Genomic DNA, 27,513 nt, shown 5'->3' with positions numbered 1-27,513 from the left:
GTCACCACCTCTCTCCGGCTTAAAGACTGTTTCTATTGCTTTAAATCTGAAGTTATTTAGATCTCCATGGTGGACATTTGCAAAGTGTTTTGAAACTGCCGATTTGTTTAGGCCGTTAGGATTACATGCATCCGACATATGACGACGGATGCGTATTTTTAAAGGTCCTGTGGTACAGCCTACATACTGTAGCTTACAAGCAATACATTCTGCAAGGTATATAACCCCTTCGGAATTGCAGTTTAAGAAGGTGCTGATTTTGTATATTTTTTTGGTGATTTCAGACTGAAAGGAAACACTTTTGTGTGCGTATTTGCAAGAAATGCACCTACTATGGCCACAATTATAAAACCCTTTTAAAGTGAGCCAGGTTTCTGATGGAAAATGAGAATTTTTTGTACAAAAAAGACTCGGAGAAACCAGTGAACCTATAGTGGGAGCTTTTTTAGCTATATATTTTACGGAACAATTGTCCATGATTTTCACTAAAGTAGGGTCCTGATTTAGCATGGGTATATATTTTTTTATGATATTGACAATATTGTTGAACTGTGGGCTAAATTGTGTAGTAAACACAACCGTATTTTTCGTATTTTTAAATCTGCTTGGTTCTTTTTTGGATCGATTTTTCAATAAATCCTTTCTGTCTATATTAGCTACTATTTTTTCTGCTCTGTTTAGAATGCCTTTAGAGTATCCTCTTAAAGCTAGTCTGTTTTTAGTGCTGGAGGCTGCCTCTTGATAACTCTATTTTGTTGAGGAGTTTCTCTTTAACCTGATCATTTCTCCCACTGGGATATTTTTAATATTGTGGGGAGGATGGCAAGAAGTCTTTAAGCCGGAGAGAGGTGGTGACCACAGGAGAAAAATCCTGAACCGAGAATCATTCTGGATTTTTCTCTTGTGTACCAGATTTCCGCAAGGTTTGAATGTGAGACAGGATCTCATTTTACAATACACTTAGTCTCACGTATTCATGTTCGACAGTACTTTGATAATATATTTCCTTTGTGGTCATAATAGAATGCACTGTCTGTTTAACTGCTTTATTGTCCAATGCTTATATTTATGACTTTTGCATCCTTTTTCCATAAAAGGGAAAGAAAAGGAGAAAAATATATATATATATTTTTTTTTCTCAAAGATATATTTTTTTTTCTCAAAGATATATATATATTTTTTTATGGGACTACATATACTAACTATATTTATACTCTAATGGTGTTTAAACAGTCATGCTCACCAGACATAAAGGATGCTTAGTGATTATTATGTGTTTTACTGCCCCACGGCATAAAAGATCTTTTTGTTTCTGCATGTATCTCTCACTCATTTTGTATTTCCACTAATTTTGTATTCCATTCTATCTCATGTCCAATTTTATGTAGTTTTTGTGCTTTTTTGCTGTAGTTAATTTTAGCTGCCAATAATGGGTTAATTCTCCTCTGGGCTGTGGTCCAACACCTGAAGCAATCACCAAGAAGTGTTTTTTATTTAACTTCAGCTAGTAGGCTTAGTTCTCACATTATTCCATGAATAAGGTTTAGCCGAAACGCGTTGGAATGTGCTGTACCTAAGAGCCGCTACATTGCTCATTCTGTAACTCATCCTTGGCTTTTACAATTTGAAATTAAAAGTGAAGTTTTAACAAGATACATACAACCCTGGTCCTGCTGGAGACATCTTTGCTTGCTTTCTCATATAATTAAGTACACTACATTAGATGTGATGCAGCTGAAAGTCCCTGGGATCTTGTGGTCCTGATGTGAGTATCTTGTCCTGGTCATTATAAACGGACAGGTTTACATTTACAGTTGGTGAGGATGAATGTTGTAAGTTTCCCTACAAAGGTGAAACTATCCTCCCGGTCAGTTTGCTTTCCCTCCCAGTACCTTTTAATTCTAACAATGTTAGGTTTCTGGGAGATTATACTTGTTCCTTTTATTTTTGCTTCTCCTTAGCTTGCCTTCTTTGCCCTATATGAATGTGTTTTTGTTTCTCATTCAGGTTTTTCGTATAATACTTCATACTTTCCTTTCCCCTTGTTGACAGTGTGTTGCGGCCTCCCCTCTGGTTCCTCAGGAGGCATGAGAAACTCCTCAACGGCCTATTTAGGAGTTAGGTCCATGGTGGCATTTTTAGTTGTGCAGCTAGAGCCTTTTTAGTTGGTACAGAGACAAGTTGGGTGTAGTTGCGGAATTCTCCCCTATGTGGGTTCTCTGGTGGCTATCAAGATGCGCTTTCTGGTTAAAACATTTCCCACATTTTGAATATGAAAAAAGTATTTCCCCCTGTGTGAAATCTCTTATGTTTATTAAGATGTTATTTCTGTACAAAACATTTCCCACAATCTGAACATGAAAAAGGCATCTCCTCTGTGTGGGTTCTCTGGTGCTTAACAAAATCTGATTTCTGGTTAAAACATTTCCCACATTCTGAACATGAAAATGGCTTCTCACTTGTGAGAGTTCTCTGATATTTGATAAGATTTGATTTCTCTGTAAAACATTTCCCATATTCTGAACAGGAAAATGGCTTCTCTCCTGTATGAGTTCTCTGGTGCCTAACAAGATCTGATTTCTGATTAAAACATCTCCAACACTTGGAACAAGAAAATCTATTCTCTGCTGTGTGAATTTTTTAATGTTTAAGAAAATACTTTTTGAGGGGAAAACTATTTGTATATTGTGGGAGATTATACTTGTTCCTTTTATTTTTGGTTAGCTTGCCTTCTTTGCCCTATATGAATGTTTTTTTTTCTCATTCAGGGTTTTCATATTTTACTTCATACTTTCCTTTCCCCTTGTTGACAGTGTGTTGCAGCCTCCCCTGTGGTTCCTCAGGAGGTACGAGAAACTCCTCAACGGCCTATTAGGGAGTTAGGTCCGTGGTGGCATTTTTAGTTGTGCAGCTAGGGCCTTTTTAGTCTGTACAGAGACTAGTTGGGTGAGGTTGCAGCATTCTCCCCTATGTGGGTTCTCCTGTGGCTATCAAGATGCGCTTTCTGGATAAAACATTTCCCACATTCTGAACATGAAAAAGGCTTCTCCCCTGTGTGAGTTCTCTGATGTGCGATAAGAGTTGATTTCATTGTAAAACATTTCCCACATTCTGAACATGAAAAAGGCTTCTCCCCTGTGTGAGTTCTCTGATGTGCGATAAGAGTTGATTTCACTGTAAAACACTTTCCACATTCTGAACATGAAAAAAGCTTCTCACCTGTGTGAGTTCTCTGATGTTTGATAAGAGTTGATTTCACTGTAAAACATTTCCCACATTCTGAACATGAAAAAGGCTTCTCCCCTGTGTGAGTTCTCTGATGTACGATAAGAGTTGATTTCTTTGTAAAATATTTCCCACATTCTGAACAGGAAAATGGCTTCTCTCCTGTGTGAGTTCCCTGTTGTCTAACAAGATTTGATTTCTGATTAAAACATTTCCCACACTTGGAACAAGAAAATCTATTCTCTGCTGTGTGAATTTTTTGATGTTTAAGGAAATACTTTTTGAGGGGAAAACTATTTGTATATTGTGAATGTGAAAATGGCTTCTTTGCTTTAGGAGCAATTTGCTTTTTAATGCTCATTTTGTGACCTTGATTTTCCTTAGTAGTCGGTAATGAATCAGAACAAAGGACGTGTATCAAAGGATCAGATGACAGATCTTTGCTGTGAAGGGTTGATGGTTTATCTGGAGTAATATAATTCACTTCAACTGTATCCTGTGTGATCTCAAAATCATCTGATTTAAAAATTGAAGATGTCAGCTGTTCCTCTGATCTCCTGGTACAGTCATCTGCCAAGAAGAAAAACAATTATTATTTTTTAATAAAAAAATCAATGAATTTTATATTTTTGAACATTTCTGCTTAAACTGTCTGTAAAAAAGGCAAGTTATATAAAAAAAATTAAATTATTCACCAGGACAATGACCATCTAATAGAAAACCTCATATAATGAACCAGTAGAGCGTGGTGTCCAACTGTTTGTTCATTCTCCCTCCCAAATATGGAATAAAAAGCCACCAATGTTATGTAGGCGAAAATAATACCAATAAAAACTTCTACTCATTTCACAAAAAACAAGTCCCCACTCAGGTCCGTCATCTGTCAGTGGAAAAACAGAGGTTTCCACATTATTAGTGGCTCAAAGGCTTTTGAAAAGCAACATGGCTTCCATAAACCAATCCAGCAATATCCACTCTCCCAAAGTCAGATCTCCCCCTCGCTTCTGCGCCTTGCAGTGCGCCCAAACCACATTCAGCATCCATGTATTTGACATTACTATAGTGAGAAGGACCCACTTAATTTACGGTGTGTGTCTCCTGGAGCACAATCTGGACACTATGTTTTGGGCAATAAAATGGTTCAGACCTCTGTGCTCAGCTCCCGGCTTGTGTATTTGTTTCCTGTTGTGACCCCGGCCCGTTTACTGATTACTCTTGTGTCTTCTGATTTTGTATTTTCTTTGACCTCCTGGTTCTGACCCGGCTACCTGACTATTCTTCTTCCCATCTCACTCCACAGAACAGCAGGTAACACCGTGGCCCAAGCCTAGGGGTCTCTGTGTAAGTCCAGATCCATGTAGAGGGGTTAAACGGTTATCACCACATAAAGTGATTTGAAAAATGGGGCCGGTTTAGAAACACAAAACTGTCTGCGGGAAGGGGTTAAATCAGAGGATTACTGAAGTCAAAAACTGACTATACACAATAAAACATCTACTGAAATGATCAAACTCAACAGTCTCCATCAGTAATAAATGAGTAACTAGTGGTGAAACCTCTCTGGGGTAATTAGAGTATGGGGCTCGGTGGCTCTTGGCAATCTAAACTATCGTAAGGGACAATATATTCTGTCAGATGAGTTTCAAGAAGAAATATTAGACATTTAAAGAGAACTTTTTTTTATAATACTGCAGAGATGAGGAGTCTTAAATTTAGATCTCGAGCATTTGGAAGAGGAAATGGAGATCTTTTTGAAAGACTATCAGGGAGTTACAGAGTCACATAAGTGAGGCCGGCCGATCCCACCACAATGAAACTATCATAGAGAGTGAACCTGTAAAAAAAAAAAAAAAAAAAAAAAAAGAATATTAAAACATGTAACATCTCCAACAACAACGTATGTATGAGGGGAGAAATCCAACACTAAACTGGAGTCGCACTCATTTATGGTGGAGCTTTGGAGCAACTATGAGTCCTGACCAGGAGAGTAGAGAAAGTATTAGCGCCCTCATTTCAGGAGAGATTGTGCAGTAATCTGAATTCCTTAGGATTGAAAACATAATGGAATTTATGACGTGGCGTGAATCCATGAAACCAGGGCTGGAGCCAACACATCTCCTGCAGACGTGAATAAATGTATATTACAGCCATCAGCCACGCACAGCTTAGAGATATATCGTGGCACAGGTGAAATGTTTTCTGTATAGTTTATCACAATCCTGTTTGAAGTTAGTTGGTTTTAAAAGAAATTGAAAAGTCAGGATAAAGGGAAACTCTGCTGTTATTGTACAGAAATTCACACTTGGTCTCACTGCACATTTAATGTTGTCGATCATAAAAGTGAAGTTTGGCCAGAAAGACTGGACCTGGTCTTGTAGGGACCATATGAGCACATTCAGCAGCACAGAAGGGAGAGAAGGGAGATTCATCCAATAAGATATCAGGGATCTAGGAAGCCAACAGCATCATTACCCTCCACTTTCTCTTACAGGCCCATCATAATATTTTTCTTCAAGTGATTTTCTCACTTGTCAGCACATTCTACGTACGCTGTCATTTGGCTTTGTAATTTACAGATCTGGGCAGGTAACGGTCAGCATCTTCTAATCCCAGGGGGTAGGTGGATCCTCCAGGTTGTAAGTTCTATAGAAAAGGGCTTTCACAATTTCCCAAAGTAAATTGAACATTTTCGGACGGAGGAGAATGTTGTGATCTAGCGGCAAAATGGTGATCACACGATTGTGATACAGCCGGTCTACACCACTGATAAAGCCACCACAGCCAGTGACTGAGAAGAATCTGTCACTTCTCTGCATTTAGTGGTTACTACTCACCTGGGTAGTCATATGTAGGAATCTCCTCTTTACACCACTCATCACCCCTCACATATGTCTCTATAGTATTAATATGGGTCAGATCTTCACCCTGAAACAAATATTGTAAAAGTCACAGACAGATGGAGAAGTCACATCTATGATCGGCTCTAATCCTGCCATCTCCACCGTTCTCATTACACAAATATAAAACATATAATACTGGTGGATAAAACAAGACTGAGCACAAGACCTTCACAGCCGTCTACACATCATAGGGGAGATCTCATGACACCTTCTCTCCATCTACCTGATGATCCTGAGGAACATTGGGATCTTCTTGTTTACAGTCCTGTGGAAGAAGAGGACGGGGACATCTCTCTGGTGTTGTCCTCTTACTGGATAGATCTGGAGGAAACACATACAGGGACTGAATTCATTCTTTACATACAGATAATTATAGTCCGTGTGTTTTTAGTCCTGTCTATTACCTGGTGATGTGAGGGGCTGGGGAACCTCCATCATGACGTCTTTGTACAGATCTTTGTGTCCTTCTAAATACTCCCACTCCTCCATGGAGAAATAGACAGCGAAATCCTGACACCGTATAGGAACCTGACAATTACAGTGATACAGTCATCCCCCCGATCCCTTCATAGTGTTACTGTAAAATGTCCCAGCATTCCCAGCAGTGTCACCTCTCCAGTCAGAAGCTCAATCATCTTGTAGGCGAGTTCTAGGATCTGGTCATTGATGTCCTCATGTATCAGGGGGTGAGGTGGAGGCCCCGTGATTAATCTCTGGTTATGGAGAGACACATTAATAAATCTCACTACAGACATTTCCAGAGTCCTCACCTCTCCAGTTCTGTCCATCTGTTATTCCCATAGATAAGAATGATGTAATGTGACGTCATCAGAATCTCTCACCTCTCCAGTAAGCCGGAAGAGGATCTCTAGGGTGAGGTGGAATATCCTCTCTGCCATCTTGTCTCTGTCCATATCCATCCTTGATGGATAAATCAGGAAAATTCTCTTATATAGAAGATCTTCACTGAGAGGATCTGATATTGTAGGAATCTGAATGAGAAGATGAGCTCATGTAACATCATAAAAATCCTGTGTAATAATACAATTACTGGAGATAATAAGGGAAAACATATGAGGATATTTATTATTTTACAGTATTTAGTTTTCTTCTTTACATCTAGTAATAAAACCTATATATCTTAGGCCATAGATAACAAGCAACTTCTTCCTTGGAGTCTGCAGCTGAATACGTTTCTCAGACTCAATGTCAGGGAAATATTGAGAAAATATTAACTATTTCTCCCAAACCCCTCCCCCCTTATCCACCATTTGGACTAACTGTTTCCACGCAATTAAACACACACAGCAGAAGTCACTTGTAGACAAATGCAGCACAAAAGGTGCTACTGACCCACTTAACATACGAATGCATCTCCTCTTAGCACAGACTTGGGATAGATTGACACCTTTCAGCAGGGGCAGAGATTGAAGGAAAACTGACTTAGGCTTTAAAGGGATTTAACACAAACTCCAAGATGTCTGGAGCTAATACAAAATAAGGAATATTGGAAGTTCCATAACTCCGCTAATAATGGGACCCATATTTTTAGTGGCAGGGTCTGCCAAGGAATAATATGCTTATTTGTTCGTAGCTGTGAGCAACTGCGGGTAGCTGGGGTGTAAAAATAACAAAATAACATACTGAAACTATGTCATGTGTGGTCTCTAAATGAAGGTAAATTCATAACGGAAAAAACAGTATTACTTCCGGGCTTCTGCAATCAACAAACAATAAGTTATCGCAAAAAACAGATATTCCAATAAAAATATGGAGGCTGGAGACCAGCCCACACAATGTCATCCTAGTTGCTGTGTGGGCATGTCTCCCCTTAGGCATAAAAGAATCCACGGAGGATGGATGAATATTCATTGCCAAGGGGGTATAGAGACTATAATAAACGGATCTTGTTCAATAACAGTCAAATCAATAAGTGGGGTGCCCCCCTCCAGCTAAATGGAATTGTCTTCTTTAATCCTGTTTATATTGTGTAACTGTATATTCTGTACTGTATTCTCCTCTTTGTAAAATCCTTGTATATTTTTCATAACACTGCCTTCCTTTTGGATTAAATATAAAATGTAATAGTCCTGTTTCTTTTGCTCTGCAATCGTTCCCTCCCCAGAAGCTATATACGCTACCAGAACGCAGGCGTCCGACCAGGCCTGTATTATATTTCAAATCTGGACGGTGGTGGCAGCAAATAATAATAATTTTGTTATCGTGAAGCTGACAGTGACCGTACGGGGGCGTATACACATAGCCCGACAGAGTGACGGCAACGGTGAGAGATTGTGTGATCTCCCCGGTGTCGTCTCTTTGTGAGTTCCTGACACTCACCTTCCATAACGCTAATTCTCGTCTCATTTTCCGACACTGGAATTGGCATTAGCAATACTGCAGGAGATATTCATTACAAGTGACATGAGAACTAACTACTTCGTGATGAGGAAACATCTTCTACTACGTCTCTAAAACCATATTTGGCCAGAGTCCGTCACTGACTACTGCACCACTGGCCGTCTATATAAATGTTTCCCGTCTTCCCCAGACTGTAATCTTTTATCAAGTTAGATCTCATGTCTGATTCACACACAGAAGTTTGAGGCTTTTATAAAAGCTGTTTAGTTTGCACAAACACCGCAGACAGAAATGATTTGATATTAAAGTCTACATGTACAGTGTATTATGGGGTTTACTTCTGGCCTTAGGCTTTCCTATATTACAAGAAAAAACCCCAGAAAAAAAAGCAGATATTAAAATGTTTAAAAAGAAAATTGGCCCCAACAATTCTTGTAAAAAAACAACAACAACATGCAAAAAGCAGAAGACACATTGTCATTTTTTAACATGTTAAACACTTGTGTTTGTTCTTATATGAACTCTTTTGGGCACCAGAACATAGATGTACACTGCAAGGCTGGCACAGTTGCGGCTGCCATAAAATCCCTGGCAGTTTAACCACTTGCTACTGCAAAAAGCAAACATGGCATCTAAGAAGGTTTGACAGAGTTCGGCTGAATGCCCTTCCTCCCCCAAGTGCTCAATAGTATGGGGCTGCCTAGTTCCTACAATACTAATGCCTAATAATGGTGTCTGGGCCTGCAATGTACGACAGTCTATTAGGCCGGGCCAAAGGAAGCATTCAATAAGTTATCTTTTAATGGCCCCAGACACATTAGACTAAAGCTGTATGAAAGCACTGATTTCAGGGGGTTTGGTCAACTATATAATGTATTTGGGGGCCTCCTGGCAGATAATGTCAGGGCAGAGAAGGATCTGGGATCCTGAATTTCGGAGGCTAAAATGTTTGTTCTTCCTGTAGATAATCCTCCGCTAGAGAAGTCTGGAGAAGACTCTCTCATACAGATCACAGGAAAGCTGGAATATTTGTGTGTATGGGGGAGTCGAGAGAGATAGCCGTCTGCCAAATGACCGTTCAGTCAACACTTATCTCATGTTTATGGGGCAGTTAGTATTACACTAACAGGCAGTGACAGTACACGGCACTACAGTAGTACAGTGCATCAGCGGAGCGATCAGAGGCTTCTGTGTTGTATGATCGCACTAATGGGAGTTGTTTAAAAAGGTTTATAAAAAAGGTTTAAAAAAGTTTGAAAGTGAAAATATCACAGTTTTAGCAAAAATAAATATTCATCACTATAGAGAAAACATGCATATAATGGGAAAATGGAGAGGGAGGTCAGCTCACTGTTTATTCAATGTATCTTATCTGACGATCACCGCATGGAGCCGCCCTGGTCAGGGACATTTCAAGGTTCAAGTAGAGAAATGAGGAGAGCTGGATTCTCCAGCATTGTCTATATTGTTAAAACCTCACATTTATTGTGAATTCATAAAAACTGTTGTGATGGCATACCACCAAGTGCCCACATACCAAACCAATGCTTATTCCTGATTTACAACATGTGAGTCTCCGTGATACTTTTATATCCTTCCCTTTCCTGGGTGTCCATTGATTACTGAGCACTTCTCAGACAATTTAACCCTGTATTGTATGGAAGAAAAAGATAATACACAAATACAACTCATGCATGAGACATTCAATAAAATCACTGGAAATCAAAAGCAAATACAATTAATTGTACTGTAATATTAATCCTGTCTGATGTTCATTCCCTGTGGGGCTCTAGTGTGTAATTTAAATATCCAATATGACTTTCTATTTAAGATTTTTCTTTTCACATCTCCACCTCTTAATAATTTATAAACCTTTTCTATTCCTAATATCTGAAGGATCTGATATCCCCTTTATGTTTTTGTGAAAAGCGTCTTGAAACCACGGACAGGTTTAATGCTGTGGTATGGATTGCGTCAGATAAATGTCTTCTAATACATGTTTATAGCGGATCTGACGTCCATCCCACATATTGTAGTTAACTCTCTATACAATCTATTAAATAGATGACCGCTATAGTGTTACAACTGATGAAATTGTGTATTGCAAATTGTTGTCCAGTTAGGTTTTCTTCAAATGTGTCGGTTTTATTAACATAGTTGCATGCTTTACAGGGTGTATCTCCACATTTATATATATATACTAGCTATTGAACCCGTTCTACGCCCGGGTGGCGAGCATTTTTATTGGTATATGGTCTCCCATGCTGGTATAGTGCTGCCCCTATCCTGGTATTTGTGCTGCCCCCATCCCAATCCTGGTATGCATGGCACCCCTCACCCCCAATCCGGGTATGCATGGCACCCCTCACTCCCAATCCGGCTATGCATGGCACCCCTCACTCCCAATCCAGCTATGCATGGCACCCCTCACCCCCAATCCGGGTATGCATGGCACCCCTCACCCCCAATCCGGGTATGCATGGCACCCCTCACCCCCAATCCGGCTATGCATGGCACCCCTCACCCCCAATCCAGCTATGCATGGCACCCCTCACCCCCAATCCTGGTATGTATGGCACCCCTCACCCCCAATCCTGGTATGCATGGCTCTCCTCACCCCCAATCCTGGTACAGTACAGACCAAAAGTTTGGACACACCTTCTCATTTAAAGATTTTTCTGTATTTTCATGACTATAAAAATTGTACATTCACATTGAAGGCATCAAAACTATGAATTAACACATGTGGAATTATATACTTAACAAAAAAGTGTGAAACAACTGAAAATATGTCTTATATTCTAGGTTCTTCAAAGTAGCCACCTTTTGCTTTGATGACTGCTTTGCACACTCTTGGCATTCTCTTGATGAGCTTCAAGAGGTAGTCACCGGAAATGGTCTTCCAACAATCTTGAAGGAGTTCCCAGAGATGCTTAGTACTTGTTGGCCCTTTTGCCTTCACTCTGCGGTCCAGCTCACCCCAAACCATCTCGATTGGGTTCAGGTCTGGTGACTGTGGAGGCCAGGTCATCTGGCGTAGCACCCCATCACTCTCCTTCTTGGTCAAATAGCCGTTACACAGCCTGGAGGTGTGTTTGGGGTCATTGTCCTGTTGAAAAATAAATGATGGTCCAACTAAACGCAAACCGGATGGAATAGCGTGCCGCTGCAAGATGCTGTGGTAGTCATGCTGGTTCAGTAGGTCTTCAATTTTGGATAAATCCCCAACAGTGTCACCAGCAAAGCATCCTCACACCATCACACCTCCTCCTCCATACTTCACGGCGGGAACCAGGCATGTAGAGTCCATCCGTTCACCTTTTCTGCGTCGCACAAAGACACGGTGGTTGGAACCAAAGATCTCAAATTTGGACTCATCAGACCAAAGCACAGATTTCCACTGGTCTAATGTCCATTCCTTGTGTTCTTTAGCCCAAACAAGTCTCTTCTGCTTGTTGCCTGTCCTTAGCAGTGGTTTCCTAGCAGCTATTTTACCATGAAGGCCTGCTGCACAAAGTCTCCTCTTAACAGTTGTTGAAGCGATGTGTCTGCTGCTAGAACTCTGTGTGGCATTGACCTGGTCTCTAATCTGAGCTGCTGTTAAACTGCGATTTCTAAGGCTAGTTACTCGGATAAACTTATCCTCAGAAGCAGAGGTGACTCTTTGTCTTCCTTTCCTGGGGCGGTCCTTATGTGAGCCAGTTTCTTTGTAGATATTGATGGTTTTTGCAACTGCACTTGGGGACACTTTCAAAGTTTTCCCAATTTTTCACATTGACAGACCTTCATTTCTTAAAGTAATGATGGCCACTCATTTTTCTTTACTTAGCTGCTTTTTTCCTGCCATAATACAAATTCTAACAGTTTATTCAGTAGGACTATCAGCTGTGTATCCACCTGACTTCTGCACAACACAACTGATGGTCCCAACCCCATTTATAAGGCAAGAAATCTCACTTATTAAACCTGACAGTGAAGTGAAAACCATTTCCGGTGACTATGTCTTCAAGCTCATCAAGAGAATGCCAAGAGTGTGCAAAGCAGTCATCAAAGCAAAAGGTGGCTACTTTGAAGAACCTAGAATATCAGACATATTTTCAGTTGTTTCACACTTTTTTGTTAAGTATATAATTCCACGTGTTAATTCATAGTTTTGATGCCTTCAGTGTGAATGTACAATTTTCATAGTCATGAAAATACAGAAAATCTTTCAATGAGATGTGTCCAAACTTTTGGTCTGTACTGTATGCATGGCACCCCTCATCCCAATCCTGGTATGTATGGCACCCAATCTCTCATCCTGGTATGCATGGCACCCCTCATCCCCAATCCTGGTATGCATGGCACCCCTCATCCCCAATCCTGGTATGCATGGCACCCCTCATCCCCAATCCTGGTATGCATGGCACCCCTCATCCCCAATCCTGGTATGCATGGCACCCCTCACCCCCAATCCTGGTATGCATGGCACCCCTCACCCCCAATCCTGGTATGCATGGCACCCCTCACCCCCAATCCTGGTATGCATGGCACCCCTCATCCCCAATCCTGGTATGCATGACACCCCTCATCCCCAAACCTGGTATGTATGGCACCCCATTGCTCATCCTGGTATGCATGATACCCCTCACCCCCAATCCTGGTATGCATGGCACCCCTCATCCCCGAACCTGGTATGCATGGCACCCCTCATCCCCAATCCTGGTATGCATGGCACCCCTCATTCAAAATCTGGCATACATGGCACTCCTCATCCCAATCGTGGTATGCATGGCTCCCTCATCCCCAATCCTGGTATGTATGGCTCCTCATCCCAATCCTGGTATGCATGGCTTCCTCATCCCCAAACCCGGTATGCATGACTTCCTCATCCCCAAACCTGGTATGCATGGCACTCCTCATCCTTATCCTGGTATGTATGGTACCCCCCATCCTGGTATGCATTGCACCCCATCCCTCAACCTGGTATGCATGGCTCCCTCATCCCCAATCCGGGTATGTAAGGCTCCTCATCCCTATCCTGGTATACATGGCACCACATATTCCTATTCTGGTATGCATGGTGCCCCTCATCCCTATTCTGGTATGCATGGTACCCCTCATCCTGGTATACATGGCACCCCTCATCCCCAATGCTGGTATGCATGGCACCCCTCATCCCCAATGCTGGTATGCACGGCACCCCTCATCCCCAATGCTGGTATGCACGGCACCCCTCATCCCCTAATCCTGGTATGCGTGGTCCCCTCACCTCCCAATCCTGGTATGCATGGTCCCCTCACCTCCCAATCCTGGTATGCGTGGTCCCCTCACCCCCCAATCCTGGTATGCGTGGTCCCCTCACCCCCCAATCCTGGTATGCGTGGTCCCCTCACCCCCCAATCCTGGTATGCGTGGCCTCCTCACCCCCCAATCCTGGTATGCGTGGCCTCCTCACTCCCCAATCCTGGTATGCGTGGCCCCCTCACCCCCAATCCTGGTATGCATGGCCTCCTCACCCCCCAATCCTAGTATGTGTGGCTCCCTCATCCCTTTCATGCTGCACACATACAAAAAACAAAACAAAACACAAACTCACCTTTCTTCCCTATGCTCCAGCGCTGTGGTGTCCTGTTCTGCCGGGGGAGGAGTGTGGCGCCGGAGTACGCACGTGCCCATACCGTGCTGTCCGGTGCCATTTTGCTGAAGACACACTGCAAAGGTGTCTTCAGTAAAATGGCACCTGATAGCGCTATGCACATGCGCCGATTCCGACGCCTTCACTACTGCCCCAGTCTCCGGCGAGAAGAGAGGCGCTGTGGCAACGCTCCTCCCGGTCAGGTAAGTATGGTGCCGGAGATCACGGTATGTGTTCAGTGCCTACACACTCCTCTTACCTGTAAGAGCCAGACTGTGCAGGCGTTTCGCGCTTGCGCAGTCTATAGAGGATTCAGACAGAGGGACGCTTGTACGATTATATTATAGATATATTCTTTATTTTTATACAGCGCTAACATATTCCGCAGCGCTTTAAATACATTATCATCACTGTCCTCATTGGGGCTCACAATCTAAATTAAAAAAAAAACTAACCAAGGATAACCAAGTCGCATTGCGTTTGATATTTATTTCTTAAAAAAACTAGGTGAAAGTTTTCTGCCAAGTGTAGAAGCCTTTTTGAATACAAAACTCAAACAAAATATGTAAAAGAATTTACAAAGTCTGGAGGATGGATCTCCGACATCAAAAAAACTAAGTTTGAAAGAGATATCAAAGACAACGAGTCAAATTCAATTTACACATGGAAATGAAACAAACCAAGAGCTACTGTTCTGAAATACAAGTCACACAATAAATTCAAAGGAAATAGAGGAGAGCGGAGGTCAGCTTCACAAATCCTAATGTGTCCATGGGTTCCTCTAATTATAATTCTCTGAGGACTTATCTGATGCATCAGTGGGATCAACTAAAGACAGATGGAACAAAAATAAATTCTCAGGTACTCTCCACAATTCAGCACAAAACAACAGGCTGGAAGAAAGCTCAAACGTGCCCGGACATGTGCGTTCCATGCCGGAGTGCATCACGGTCTCCTATCTGCGAATGCTCATGTCCGGAAGCATGCGTTCCACGCCGGATCGCATAATGGTTTTGGATTGCATACCACCAACATAGGATTTTCTGTCTCTGAGATCAGCGTCATGGGAGACTAAAAACAAGTATTGCACATCCTCCCATCATGCAATAGGCATGTAGATCTACTTTATCACTACATAAGATATGGGGTGATGGCCCACAGTATATTCCTAAATGGTCAAATTTGACCTCTATTGCACAATTCGAGATACATAAGGATCACCACACTTGTTAATTACAAAATAGTATAAGTGGAATAATTGATAAGAAATAATTCTGATATAGAAGCTCAGATATCTCGATGAAGTACAACAATATGTGAACCTCATTCACAGGGAACTGAGTAGCAATGGGTAGAGTATACAATCCAAAAATGTAATCCAGAATGGGGCTGTATTCACTCAAAATAGGCATAAGAAATTTGCTCATTGAGTCCCTTAGGGGCCAGTGAATCCAGTTTGGAAATCCACTGACTTTCTTTTTTGAGGATACATCTATTGTGATCACCTCCTCTCACATTGGGTTTAACTATCTCAATGATACAAAAGGAGATGTCTCCGGTTTGATCTCAATGTATACTGTACATGTGTCTCGCTAATGGCGTGTCTCAACCATGGCGTATACTGCCCAAATGCCATTGACCCAACTTGCCCCCCACTCTGACCGAATGGAGATCCAGCTTTCCGATCACCCTGACTGGTTCGGGGTACATTTTCCCCCACCTCTAACAGGCTATGGGTACCTTCCTCCCATACTCCTGACAGACAGGGGGACACACCTTTCTTTTACCTTGCCCAGTTGTGGGCTCTACCCTTCCTGCCATCATTTTTACCTTGGGAGCCATGCTCACTAGGGGGCAGCTACGACCGGCCATGTCACAGTCCGTCGTGACACTGGTCAGCGGCACGGAACCACTTTCCCTATGATCCCCATATTTCTCCCCATCCCTGCTCATCACCTCTGGAGCTGTGCTAGTCAAGGGACAGCTACCATTGACCATGTCACTATCTGGAGTGACACTGGTCACCCGCACGGGATAACCTGCTTCCTGGTGTGTCCGTGCCTGCTCCCCTTGCCTATAGCACTTATGCTGGCTCGCTTTAGGGGATCCTCAGCAGCATCACCCCACAGGGTGAGGTGGCTGAATTCCCTTTAACACAACATACATTTTTATTATGCATGAAATTGACATTATTGTCATTACCGTCAATTGACATTATTGACAGTGGCAATACATGACATATCAGATCTGGGAGGGTGGTCAGGGATGTATCGGGCAATCAACCGTCCCAGATCAGTTCCCAATAGCACATTAGTGGGGAGAATCTCCAACACCCCCACTTCCCTTAACCCCCTCCCCGCACCCAAGTCCAGAAAAACTCGGGCTATCGGCAAACACCCCCAAACCCGGTGACAGTCAGGGTCTTCCCAGCAATGAGTTCCTCTGGTAACACGAACTAAGGGTGGATGATGGTACATTCTGCGCCAGTGTTCTTAAGGTCAACAGTAACGGTGTTGTCCACAGTAACAGGTTTTAAGTTTTCCCGGGCGCTGCCAACCGCCCCACTCACAAAAAGAATGGCTGCAGTAGGTCCTGGGGCCTCAGGTGTGGTGTTCATCTTCTGCCTCTCCGGGCAGACAAGGCTTGTGTGACCCGTTTGGTCACAAACATAACACTTATGGGAGTCAAATGCAGGCCAGGTGCTGGAAGATGGGGCAGAACCCGCTGAGGGCCAGCTGGCTGGAACACTGGGGGTGGTTGTGGGCTTACCCCCTTTCCAGCTGGCGGCGGCTGACTTCCGCACCTCTGGTGTGCGGTTGGCCTTATAGGCATCTGTGATCTGGGCGGCTTTGGCAGCCTCCTTTGGCTCCCGGTCAAGCTCAAACTGTCGAATTTGCACTGGGCAAAGAAGAACAAACTGGTCGTTCGCCATCAGATCCTTCAGGTCCTCGAAGGTGGTAAATGACAGTCCTTGGACCCACTGCTCAAAGTTGGTCCTGAGCCCATCCACCACGTCACTGTAGCTGTCATGTGTTCCACGTTGGAGGGCTCTGAACTTTTTCCAGTAAACCTCCAGAGTCAGCTGGTACTTTTTTTATCCCAGCCTGCTTGACGGCCTCAGTCTCAATCTTGTTTTCGAATTAGAGAAGCAAACACCTCCAGAGCTTTTCCTTGGCGCCCTGGGGTTAAATACCTGGCCCACTGGGCTTCAGGCAGCTGGTACTGTCTGCAGGCTTTTTCAAATCCTCGGAGAAATGTGTTCAAGTCCCCGTCCTTTTCCATTACAGGAAAATGCTCCGGACGGGGTTTAAAGCAGTTCGTGTTGCCGGTCTCATTGCCCGATGCGGTGGATTTCGGCAGCTGGATTCGGGCTAACTCCAGCTGGTAGCGCTGCTCATCTTGCCACTTTCGCTCAACAGCTTCTCGTTCAGCTTGGGCCTGTCGCTCAGCAGCCTCTCGGTCAGCTTGGGCCTGTCGCTCAGCTCTCTCAGCCTCAGCCTGTCGCTCAGCAGCGTCTCGATCAGCTTGGGCCTGTCGCTCAGCTCTCTCAGCCTAAGCCTGTAGCTCAGCAGCCTCTCGGTCAGCTTGGGCCTGTTGCTCAGCAGCCTCTCAGTCAGCTTGGGCTCGTTGGTCTGCTCGCTCCTGGAATTTCAGAACCAGCTGCAGTTGTCCATCACGATTGTCTGCGGTGAGCAGCTCCAAGGCCATCTGCAGGTGGGGGTCCACACTACCCTGGCTGCGGGTCTGGCTGGCAATCACAGGTGGGAACCCTGCAGCAGCACTATCCGAGTCTTGGCTGGCCACCCCATCATCCGAGCTCTGCAGCACCTTGCAACAGTTCAGCAATCATTTGGTGCCTGGCTTTGCCCGTGGGGTCAATCTGTCTCAGCTCACAGAGAGCAGTGAGAGTCTCCTTTGACTGCTGGTGATACCAGGTCTCTTCACGTGTAGCCATCATTGCCAAATAAAAGTTAAAGAAAAACAAGAGAAGGGGAGGGGATGCAACTGCTATACGTACAGTAATGTCACAAATAAAAAAATATTAAAACACTGACTCTTATTTCTTAAAAATCTGCACAGTATTCTCGCAAGAACCGTGCAAGTTTTCAGTGACAGGAATGATTGCTCAATCCAGCCACTGATGTTCTGTAATATCCCACCGCTTCCCACCAATTTGTCAGGGTTCAGCAGCGACGACACCGGGGAGATCACACAATATCTCACCGTTGCCGTCACTCTGTCCGGATTTCGTCAGGGAGTGGGGGCTACATAGGTATCGGCAAGCGACCAGTGAGCGTATGGCATCACATCTCCGGATTCCAACGCATGGAATATGTGTATAAGCCCCTGTACGGTCACTGTCAGCTTCACAATAGCCCAATTAATATTATTCGCTGCCACCACCCTCCAGATTTGAAATATAATACAGGCCTGGGGGGACACCTGCGTTCTGGTAGCGTATGGCTTCGTGGGAGGGAACAATTACAGCACAAAAGAAACAGCACTATTAAATTTTATATTTAAACCAAAAGGGAGGCAGTGTTATGAAAAATATCCAAGATTTTACAAAAGGGGACAATACAACACATAAGCAGTTACACAAAATAAACAGGATTAAAGAAGACTTACTATAACGATCACTGAGATGATTCAATATAGGTGGAGGGGAGACACTCAGCAGAATCTGTTGCTATAATAAATATATACTCCCGCAATGAATACTACTCTAACCTCAGCAGATTATTTTATGCTGCTGAAGGGAAAGACCTGCCCACACACCCCTTGGATGACATCATGGGGGCTGGTCTCCAGCCTTCATATCTTTATTAGATATCTGATTTTTGTGATAACTTATCGTCGGTTGATCATAGAGACCTGAAAGTGATACAATTTTTTCCGTTATGATTTTACCTTTCTCCAGAGACCTCACACGGTATAGCTGCGATCTGTTATTTTGGGACTTTTGCACCACAGCCCCCCAGAGGGGCTTACAGAGACAGGAAAATATCCATATCGTTCCCTAGCTGACCCGGTCACTAAAAATATGGGTCCCATCATTATCAAAATTATGAAACTTTAGTTATTTCACATTTCGTTTTGACTCCGAAGATCCTGCAGTTTTCCGTGACCACCCGCTTGCCTAGAGACTCCTATCCTGCTGTCACTAGCTGTGACCACCTGCCTGTCTAGAGACTCTTTCCCTGCTGTCACTTGCCGTGACCACCCGCCTGTCTAGAGACTGTCCCCGTCACTTGACGTGACCTCCTGCCCTTCTACCCAGAGACTGTCCCTGTCACTTGCCGTGACTACCTGCTCGCCTTCCCTGGGAGCCACCCGCTTCCTTACAAGGACTGCCCCTTTGTATAGTTGCTCAGAGGTTCCACCTCCCAGACCCGTTACAGTTTGCTCGGGCCATGGAACCCGGTGGCACCCAAGCTCCCTCGCTCTCGGACCTATGTGATGAACTTTCCCGTCAGAGGTCCCAACAGGAGTCCATCCTGAGTCACCTGCGTAGTGTTAACTCCCGCCTGGACACACTGACTGCCTCATCGGGAGCTGCCTCCACTCGCACACTTACTACCCCGGCTCCGCTGCTGCCCATCAATACCATGGCATCTCTCCCCGGTCCCCGCCTCGCCTCGTTTTGGCGGAGATCCCATCCAGGCACGGGGCTTCATTAACCAGTGCACTCTGCATTTTGAACTGTTGGCACACCAGTTTTCCACCGACCGAGCCAAGGTAGACTTCATCAGGTCCCATCTCACAGGGGAGGCACTGGCTTGGCTAAATCCTCTATGGGAGAGAGGAGACCCCCTGGTGTCCAACCTGCCAGCCTTTCTCACGGCTTTCCGGAAAGTCTTCGACGAACCAGGACGGAAGACTTCATCCGCCTCATCTCTGCTACGCCTCCGTCAAGGAGGTCTCACCGTGGGCCAATATGCCATACGGTTCCGTACCCTTGCTTCAGAGCTTGCCTGGGATAACGACGCCCTGGTGTCCGTCTTCTGGGAGGGTCTGTCCGGCTGTATTAAAGATGAACTCGCCGGTCGGGACATTCCTACCACTCTCGACGATTTAATAACACTTGCCACCCGGATTGACATCCGGTTCCAGGAGGGCACCAAAGAGGTCACCCGTGAGAAGAGGTTTCCACGCCTTACCCCTACCTTCCAGAGACCCGTCACTTCCTCCGTTACTCCCCAGGCGCACTCACCTGAGCCTATGCAGGTCGACCAGACCAAGATGGTCAAAAACCGTCAAGAATTACGCCGTGCCGAGGGGAGCTGCTTCTACTGTGGCAGTAAGGAGCACCGGATCCGTTCACGCCTAGGATCGCTCAGATAGGTCGCCCTAGACAAAAGTAAACCCTCTCCATCTCTGATGCTGTCGGTCTCTATCATCTGCGGAGAGAACCGTTATTTTGAACTGGCTCAACTTGACTCTGGAGCTGCTGGAAACCTCATTTCTCAATCCCTGGTAGAAAAATACCGCATTCCCACCAAACCTCTGGCTGTACCCTTATCGGTCGCCGCCGTGGATGGGGTCTCTTACCACATCCCATCCAACTCATCACCGAATCTCTAACTCTACAGGTGGGAATGCTACACTCTGAGAGCATCTTCTTCCATGTTCTGCCTGGACTCTCTCACGCCCTCTTCCTAGGCCTACCTTGGCTCCAGAAACATGCACCCGTGCTTGATTGGCAGACCGGAGAAGTCCTTCGCTGGGGACAGGACTGCCATAAGACTTGTTTAGTTCCCGTTCATCCTGCCCGTCCTTCTCCTACCCCAGCCAATCTACCCGGTCTACCGGTTCCCTATTGGTCTTATGCGGATGTCTTTAATAAAAAAAGAAGCAGAGACATTACCCCCTCATAGACCATATGACTGCCCAATCGACCTGATAACCGGCGCTACTCCTCCCCGTGGGCGTATTTACCCTTTGTCCGCTGCTGAGACCCGGTCCATGTCTGAATATATTGAGGAGAATCTGGCCCGGGGATTTATCCGGAAATCTACCTCCCCGGCGGGAACAGGCTTCTTCTTCGTCAAAAAGAAGGACGGCTCACTCCGTCCTTGTATAGACTATAGAGGCCTTAACCAGATCACAGTGAAAAATAAATACCCCCTTCCGCTCATTCCTGAATTATTTGACCGTCTGAGGGGGGCTAGAATCTTCACCAAACTGGACCTCCGTGGGGCGTATAACCTGGTCCGTATCCGTCAGGGGGATGAGCGGAAGACGGCATTCAACACCCAGGACGGCCACTATGAGTACCTTGTAATGCCCTTCGGTCTCTGTAACGCTCCCGCCGTCTTTCAAGAGTTGGTCAATGACATCTTCCGTGACCTTCTCTACTCCTGCGTGGTGGTGTACCTGGACGACATCTTGGTCTTCTCTCCGGATCTCCCCACTCACCGGAGGGACGTTCGTCAGGTCCTGCTCAGGCTCAGGCAGAACCACCTCTACGCTAAATATGAGAAGTGCCTCTTTGAGCAAACCTCACTTCCGTTTCTGGGCTACATAATCTCTCAGACCGGCCTACGAATGGATCCTGAGAAACTGTCTGCCATCCAGAAGTGGCCCCGACCAGAGGGGTTGAAGGCTATTCAGCGGTTCCTGGGCTTCGCCAACTACTACCGCCTCTTCATACCGCACTTCTCTTCCCGGACTGCCCCTATCTCTGCGCTCACCCGTAAGGGCGCTAATCCCAGAGAATGGCCGCAAGAAGCAGAGGAAGCCTTTCTTTCCTTAAAACAGGCTTTCTCCTCCGCCCCGATGCTGCATCGTCCGGACAGCAACAAACAATTCTTCCTAGAAGTTGACGCTTCCTCCTCTGGAGCCGGAGCGGTACCTACCCAAAAGTCGTCTTCCGGAAGAATGGTAACCTGCGGCTTCTTCTCCAAACTCTTCTCCTCTTCTGAGTGCAATTATTCTATAGGAGACCGAGAATTATTGGCCATTAAGCTGGCACTGGAGGAGTGGCGTTACCTGCTTGAGGGGGCTCTTCACCCGGTAATAATTTACACGGACCACAAGAACTTGGCTTACCTCCAGAGCGCACAGAGACTTAACCCGCGCCAAGCCCGGTGGTCCTTGTTTTTTGCCCGCTTTGATTTCATTCTTCATTTTCGCCCGGCAGACAAAAACATTAAAGCTGATGCCTTATCCCGATCCTTTCTGGTCTCTGACCTAGAGGAGGAGCCTAAGCACATCATCGACCCCACCAGAATAATGCAGGTGGCCCCAGTAAATCTAAATCGTCTTCCTCCCGGTAAGACGTTCGTAACAGTACCTGATCGTGAGAAGGTCCTACACTGGGGTCACTCGTCTAAGCTAGCTGGCCACGCTGGTCAGAAAAAGACCCTCCAGCTTATTACCCGGCATTACTGGTGGCCTACCCTGCACAAGGACGTAATAAACTTTGTTTCAGCCTGTGTGACCTGCGCCCGTAACAAGGTTCCGAGACACCTGCCAGCCGGTCGCCTTCTTCCTCTTCCTGTACCTGCTGCCCTGTGGCAGCATATAGCTATGGACTTTATAACGGATCTCCCTGTCTCTGCCGGTTGTACGGTCATTTGGGTGGTCGCTGACCGCTTTTCCAAGATGGCTCACTTCATTCCTCTGCCGGGTCTCCCGTCTGCATCAGAGTTAGCTAAAGACTTTATCCATCATGTTTTCCGTCTTCATGGTCTTCCTCTCCACATTGTATCCGACCGAGGGGTCCAATTCACCTCTCGCTTTTGGCGAGCCATGTGTAAATTGCTGGGGGTCACCTTGGACTTTTCTTCTGCCTATCACCCACAGTCCAATGGCCAAGTAGAGCGGATCAACCACATTTTAACCAGTTTCCTCCGGCACTTTGTAAATGCTCACCATTCCGACTGGGTGGATCTTTTACCGTGGGCCGAATTTTCTTACAATAATCACGAGAGCGAATCTTCCTCCAAATCACCGCTTTTTGTAGTCTTCGGTCAGAATCCTCAGATCCTGTTTCCCGTCTCCACCTCGGTGGACAATCCGGCTGCGGAATCTCCACCATTTGGGAGAGTACCCGATCCGCACTTCTTCGGTCATCCGAGCGGATGAAAAAACAGGCTGACAAAAGATGTCTGGATCCACCACAATTCCGTCCTGGAGATAAAGTCTGGCTCTCGTCCAAATATGTCCAGCTCAAGATTCCTTCCTACAAGTTAGGGCCTCGGTTCATCGGCCCACTGGAGGTTATAAAACAAATTAACCCGGTGGCCTATAAATTGAAACTCCCGGCCAACATGCGGATTCCTAACTCCTTCCATGTATCTCTACTCAAACCCGTGGTACTTAACTCTTTTTCCAAGTCTACAGGTACGCCTCCTGCTCCGGTTTCCGCTGAAAACGAGTTTGAGGTAGAGAACATTCTGGCCACCAAAAGGGTAAGAGGAAAGATCTTTTTTCTTGTGGATTGGAAGGAGTTTGGTCCTGAGGAGAGAACGTGGGAGCCCCGGGAGAACATCCATGCCCCTCTCATCCTTGATAAAATTTCTCTCTGGCCTAAAAAAGGGGGGGCCTAAAGGGGGGGTACTGTAGCGTCGGCGTCCCTGCCTCCTGCTAGGCAGGGACGCCGTTCCTCTCCGCTCCGTGCCCGGCGTCTTCCTCCCGCTCTGCTGGCAGCGCGCGCTGCTTCCCGGCCACTGTGCTTAGGGCGCGCGCGCGCTCCCCCTCTCTTAAAGGGGCCGCGCGCGCCGTCCTAAGGAGTCCCCGGCCAATGGCCGGAGGATCTCACCATATATAAGGCACCTCCTCCAAAATGGAGGTGCCCGAGCAATGTTGTTGCAAAGCCTCTCAACTCTGCTTCAGCCCTCAGGTCCCTTTACCAGATACCTGCCAGTTACCTGCCAGATTCCTATCTATCTGTGTGCTTTCCACCTCCCAGACGCGTTACATAATGGGGGCATTGCACTGTGTGGGGGCATCATACATACTGCATGAGGGGCATAATGGGGGCATTAAACTGTGTGGGGGACAGCATACATCCTGTATAAGGGGCATAATGGGGGCATCATACATACTGACTAAGGGGCATAATGGGGGCATTAAACTGTGTGGGTGACAGCATACATCCTGCATAAGGGGCATAATCGGGGCATTACACTGTGTGGGGCATCATACATACTGCATAAGGGGTATAATGGGGGCATTGCACTGTGTGGGGGCATCATACATACTGCATAAGGGGCATAATGGGGGCATTAAACTGTGTGGGGGACAGCATACATCCTGTATAAGGGGAATAATGGGGGCATTACACTGTGGGGGCATCATACATACTGCCTAAGGGGCATAATGGGGGCATAACACTGTGTGGGGGCATCATACATACTGCATAAGGGGCATAATGGGGGCAGAACACTGTGTGGGGGCATCATACATACTGCATCAGGGGCATAATGGGGGCATTACACTGTGTGGGGCATCATACATCCTGCATAAGGGGCATAATAGGGGCATTACACAGTGTGGGGGCATCAAACATCCTGCATAAGGGGCATAATGGGGGGATTACACTGTGTGGGGGGCATCATACATACTGCCTAAGGGGCATAAAGGGGGCATCATACATACTGCATAAGGGGCATAATGGGGGCATCATACATACTGCATAAGGGGCACAATGGGGGAATAACACTGTGTGGGGGCATCATACTTACTGCATAAGGGGCATAATGAGGCATTACACAGTGTGGAGGCATCATACATACAGCATAAGGGGCATAATGGGGGCATTACACTGTGTGGGGACATCATACATACTGCATAAGGGACATAATGGGGACATCATACATACTGCATAAGGAGCACAATAGGGGCATTACACTGTGTGTGGGCATCATACATACTGCATAAAGGGCATAAAGGGGGCATTATACATCCTGCATATGGAGCATAATGGGGGCATTACACTGTGTGGGGGCATCATACATACTGCATAAGGGGCATAATGGGGGCATTACAATGTGTGGGGGCGTCATACATACTGCATAAGGGGCATAATGGGGGCATTACACAGTGTGGAGGCATCATACATCCTGCATAAGGGGCATAATGGGGGCATTACACAGTGTGGAGGCATCATACATACTGCATAAGGGGCATAATGTGGCATTACACTGTGTGGAGGCATCATGCATACTGCATAAGGGGCATAATGGGGGCATCATACATCCTGCATAAGGGGAATAATGAGGGCATTACACTGTGTGGGGGCATCACACATACTGCATAAGGAGCATAATGGGGGCATTACACTGTGTGGGGGCATAAAACATACTGCATAGGGGGCATAATGGGGGCATTACACTGTGTGGGGGCATCATACATACTGCATAAGGGGCATAACACTGTGTGGGGGCATCATACATTCAGCATAAGGGGCATAATGGGGGCATTACACTGTGTGGGGGCATCATATATCCTGCATAAGGGGCATAATGGGGGCATTACACTGTGAGGGGGCATCATACATACTGCATAAGGGGCATAATGAGGACACTACACTGTGTGGGGCATCATACATACTGCATAAGGGGCATAATGGGGACATTACACTGTGTGGGGCATCATACATACTGCATAAGGGGCATAATGGGGGCATTATACTGTGGGGGCATCATACATACTGCATAAGGGGCATTACATTGTGTGGGGGCATCATACATCCTGCATAAGGGGCATTACACTGTGTGGGGGTATCATACATACTACATAAGGGGCATAATGGGGGCATTACACTGTGTGGGGGCATCATACATACTGCATAAGGGGCATAATGGGGGCATCATACATACTGCATAAAGGGTATAATGAGGAAACTACACTGTGTGGGGCATCATACATACTGCATAAGGGGCATAATGGGACATTACACTGTGTGGGGCATCATACATACTGCATAAGGGGCATAATGGGGGCATTACACTGTGTGGGGCATCATACATACTGCATAAGGGGCATAATGGGGGCATTACACTGTGTGGGGGTATCATACATACTACATAAGGGGCATAATGGGGGCATTACACTGTGTGGGGCATCATACATCCTGCATAAGGGGCATAATGGGGGCATTACACTGTGTGGGGGCATCATGCATACTGCATAAGGGGCATAATGGGGGCATTACACTGTGTGGGGGCATCCTACATACTGCATAAGGGGCATAATGGGGGCATTACACTGTGTGGGGGCATCCTACATACTGTATAAGGGGCATAATGGGGTATTACACTGTGTGTGGGGCATCATACATACTGCATAAGGGGCATAATGGGGGCATTACACTGTATGGGGGCATCATACTGCATAAGGGGCATAATGGGGGCATTACACTGTGTGGGGGCATTATATATCCTGCATAAGGGGCATAATGGGGGCATTACACTGTGTGGGGGCATCATACATCCTGCATAAGGGGCATAATGGGGGCATTACACTGTGTGGGGGTATCATACATACTGCATCAGGGGCATAATGGGGGTATTACACTGTGGGGCATCATACATCCTACATAAGGGGCATAATGGCAGCATTACACTGTGTGGGGGCATCATACATCCTGCATAAGAGGCATAATGGGGGCATCATACATCCTGCATAAGAGGCATAATGGGGGCATTACACTGTGTGGGGGCATCATACATCCTGCATAAGGGACATAATGGGGGCATTACACTGTGTGGGAGCATCATACATCCTGCATAAGGGGCATAATGGGGGCATTACACTGTGGGGCAGTAAAGGGGTCCTGTACTATGAGAACAATACGTTTCCTCCTTCCTGTCTCCATAGTTGGGTCGTATGTATCTATTACAGGAAACAGAACAAAAACCTTATGATTCTTATAAAGGGGCAACACAAGACCCCAAAAGAGTCTCCGTGCTGAAGGGGTTAATGCCCCCTGCGCCCAGTAATGGGGTCTCCACATACCTCCACCTGCAGAGCCGCCACCACATATATGGCTGCTCTGTGCGCACAGGAGCTGTGATGAGGTCACAGGAGGGGAGGAGTCAGGGGTCACATGATCAGTGGCCTCAGTGGATGCAGGACTCTGCTGTGTTGGTTGTCATGGTGCTGGATGAGCTGAAGTTTATGTGTGGGGTCAGGAGGGGTTTACAGTGTGGATGTAGCAGAGCCGCGTGTGTACGAGGTGTACGGAGCGGAGCCGTGTGTGTACGAGGTGTACGGAGCGGAGCCGCGTGTGTACAAGGTGTACGGAGCGGAGCCGCGTGTGTACGAGGTGTACGGAGCGGAGCCGCGTGTGTACGAGGTGTACGGAGCAGAGCCGCGTGTGTACGAGGTGTACGGAGCAGAGCCGCGTGTGTACGAGGTGTACGGAGCAGAGCCGCGTGTGTACGGGGTGTACGGAGCAGA

At 46.0% G+C, this 27,513-nt stretch overlaps 1 protein-coding gene across 1 annotated transcript; it reads right to left on the bottom strand.

Annotated features, from left to right (window-relative positions):
• On the bottom strand, positions 1 to 27,154 carry LOC141197631 (uncharacterized). The gene is made up of 7 exons (XM_073662714.1): positions 27,070 to 27,154; positions 6,968 to 7,117; positions 6,737 to 6,838; positions 6,530 to 6,653; positions 6,349 to 6,446; positions 6,060 to 6,150; positions 1 to 3,795 (listed from the first exon to the last, which is right to left on the bottom strand). Exons 2-7 carry the CDS (start codon positions 7,043 to 7,045, stop codon positions 2,939 to 2,941), a joined length of 1,350 nt encoding a protein of 449 aa, XP_073518815.1. The 5' UTR covers positions 7,046 to 7,117; positions 27,070 to 27,154; the 3' UTR covers positions 1 to 2,938.
• Between the last annotated feature and the right edge of the window lie 359 nt (positions 27,155 to 27,513).

The sequence above is a fragment of the Phyllobates terribilis genome, unplaced genomic scaffold (genome assembly GCF_046119375.1).
Source record: "Phyllobates terribilis strain yellow unplaced genomic scaffold, ASM4611937v1 Scaffold_85__1_contigs__length_6476398, whole genome shotgun sequence".
NCBI classification, from domain to species: domain Eukaryota; kingdom Metazoa; phylum Chordata; class Amphibia; order Anura; family Dendrobatidae; genus Phyllobates; species Phyllobates terribilis.
This window is presented reverse-complemented; position numbering and strand designations above follow the sequence as displayed.

What these genes read in the sequence shown, in the direction of transcription:
- LOC141197631 (XM_073662714.1), bottom strand. Translation starts at nt 7,045, where the DNA reads ATGGATATGGACAGAGACAAGATGGCAGAGAGGATATTCCACCTCACC. An exon ending in TTGAGCTTCTGACTGGAGAG is followed by an intron (nt 6,654 to 6,736) that starts GTGACACTGCTG and finishes TGTAATTGTCAG; the next exon opens with GTTCCTATACGGTGTCAGGA. An exon ending in CCAGCCCCTCACATCACCAG is followed by an intron (nt 6,447 to 6,529) that starts GTAATAGACAGG and finishes TGTTTCCTCCAG; the next exon opens with ATCTATCCAGTAAGAGGACA.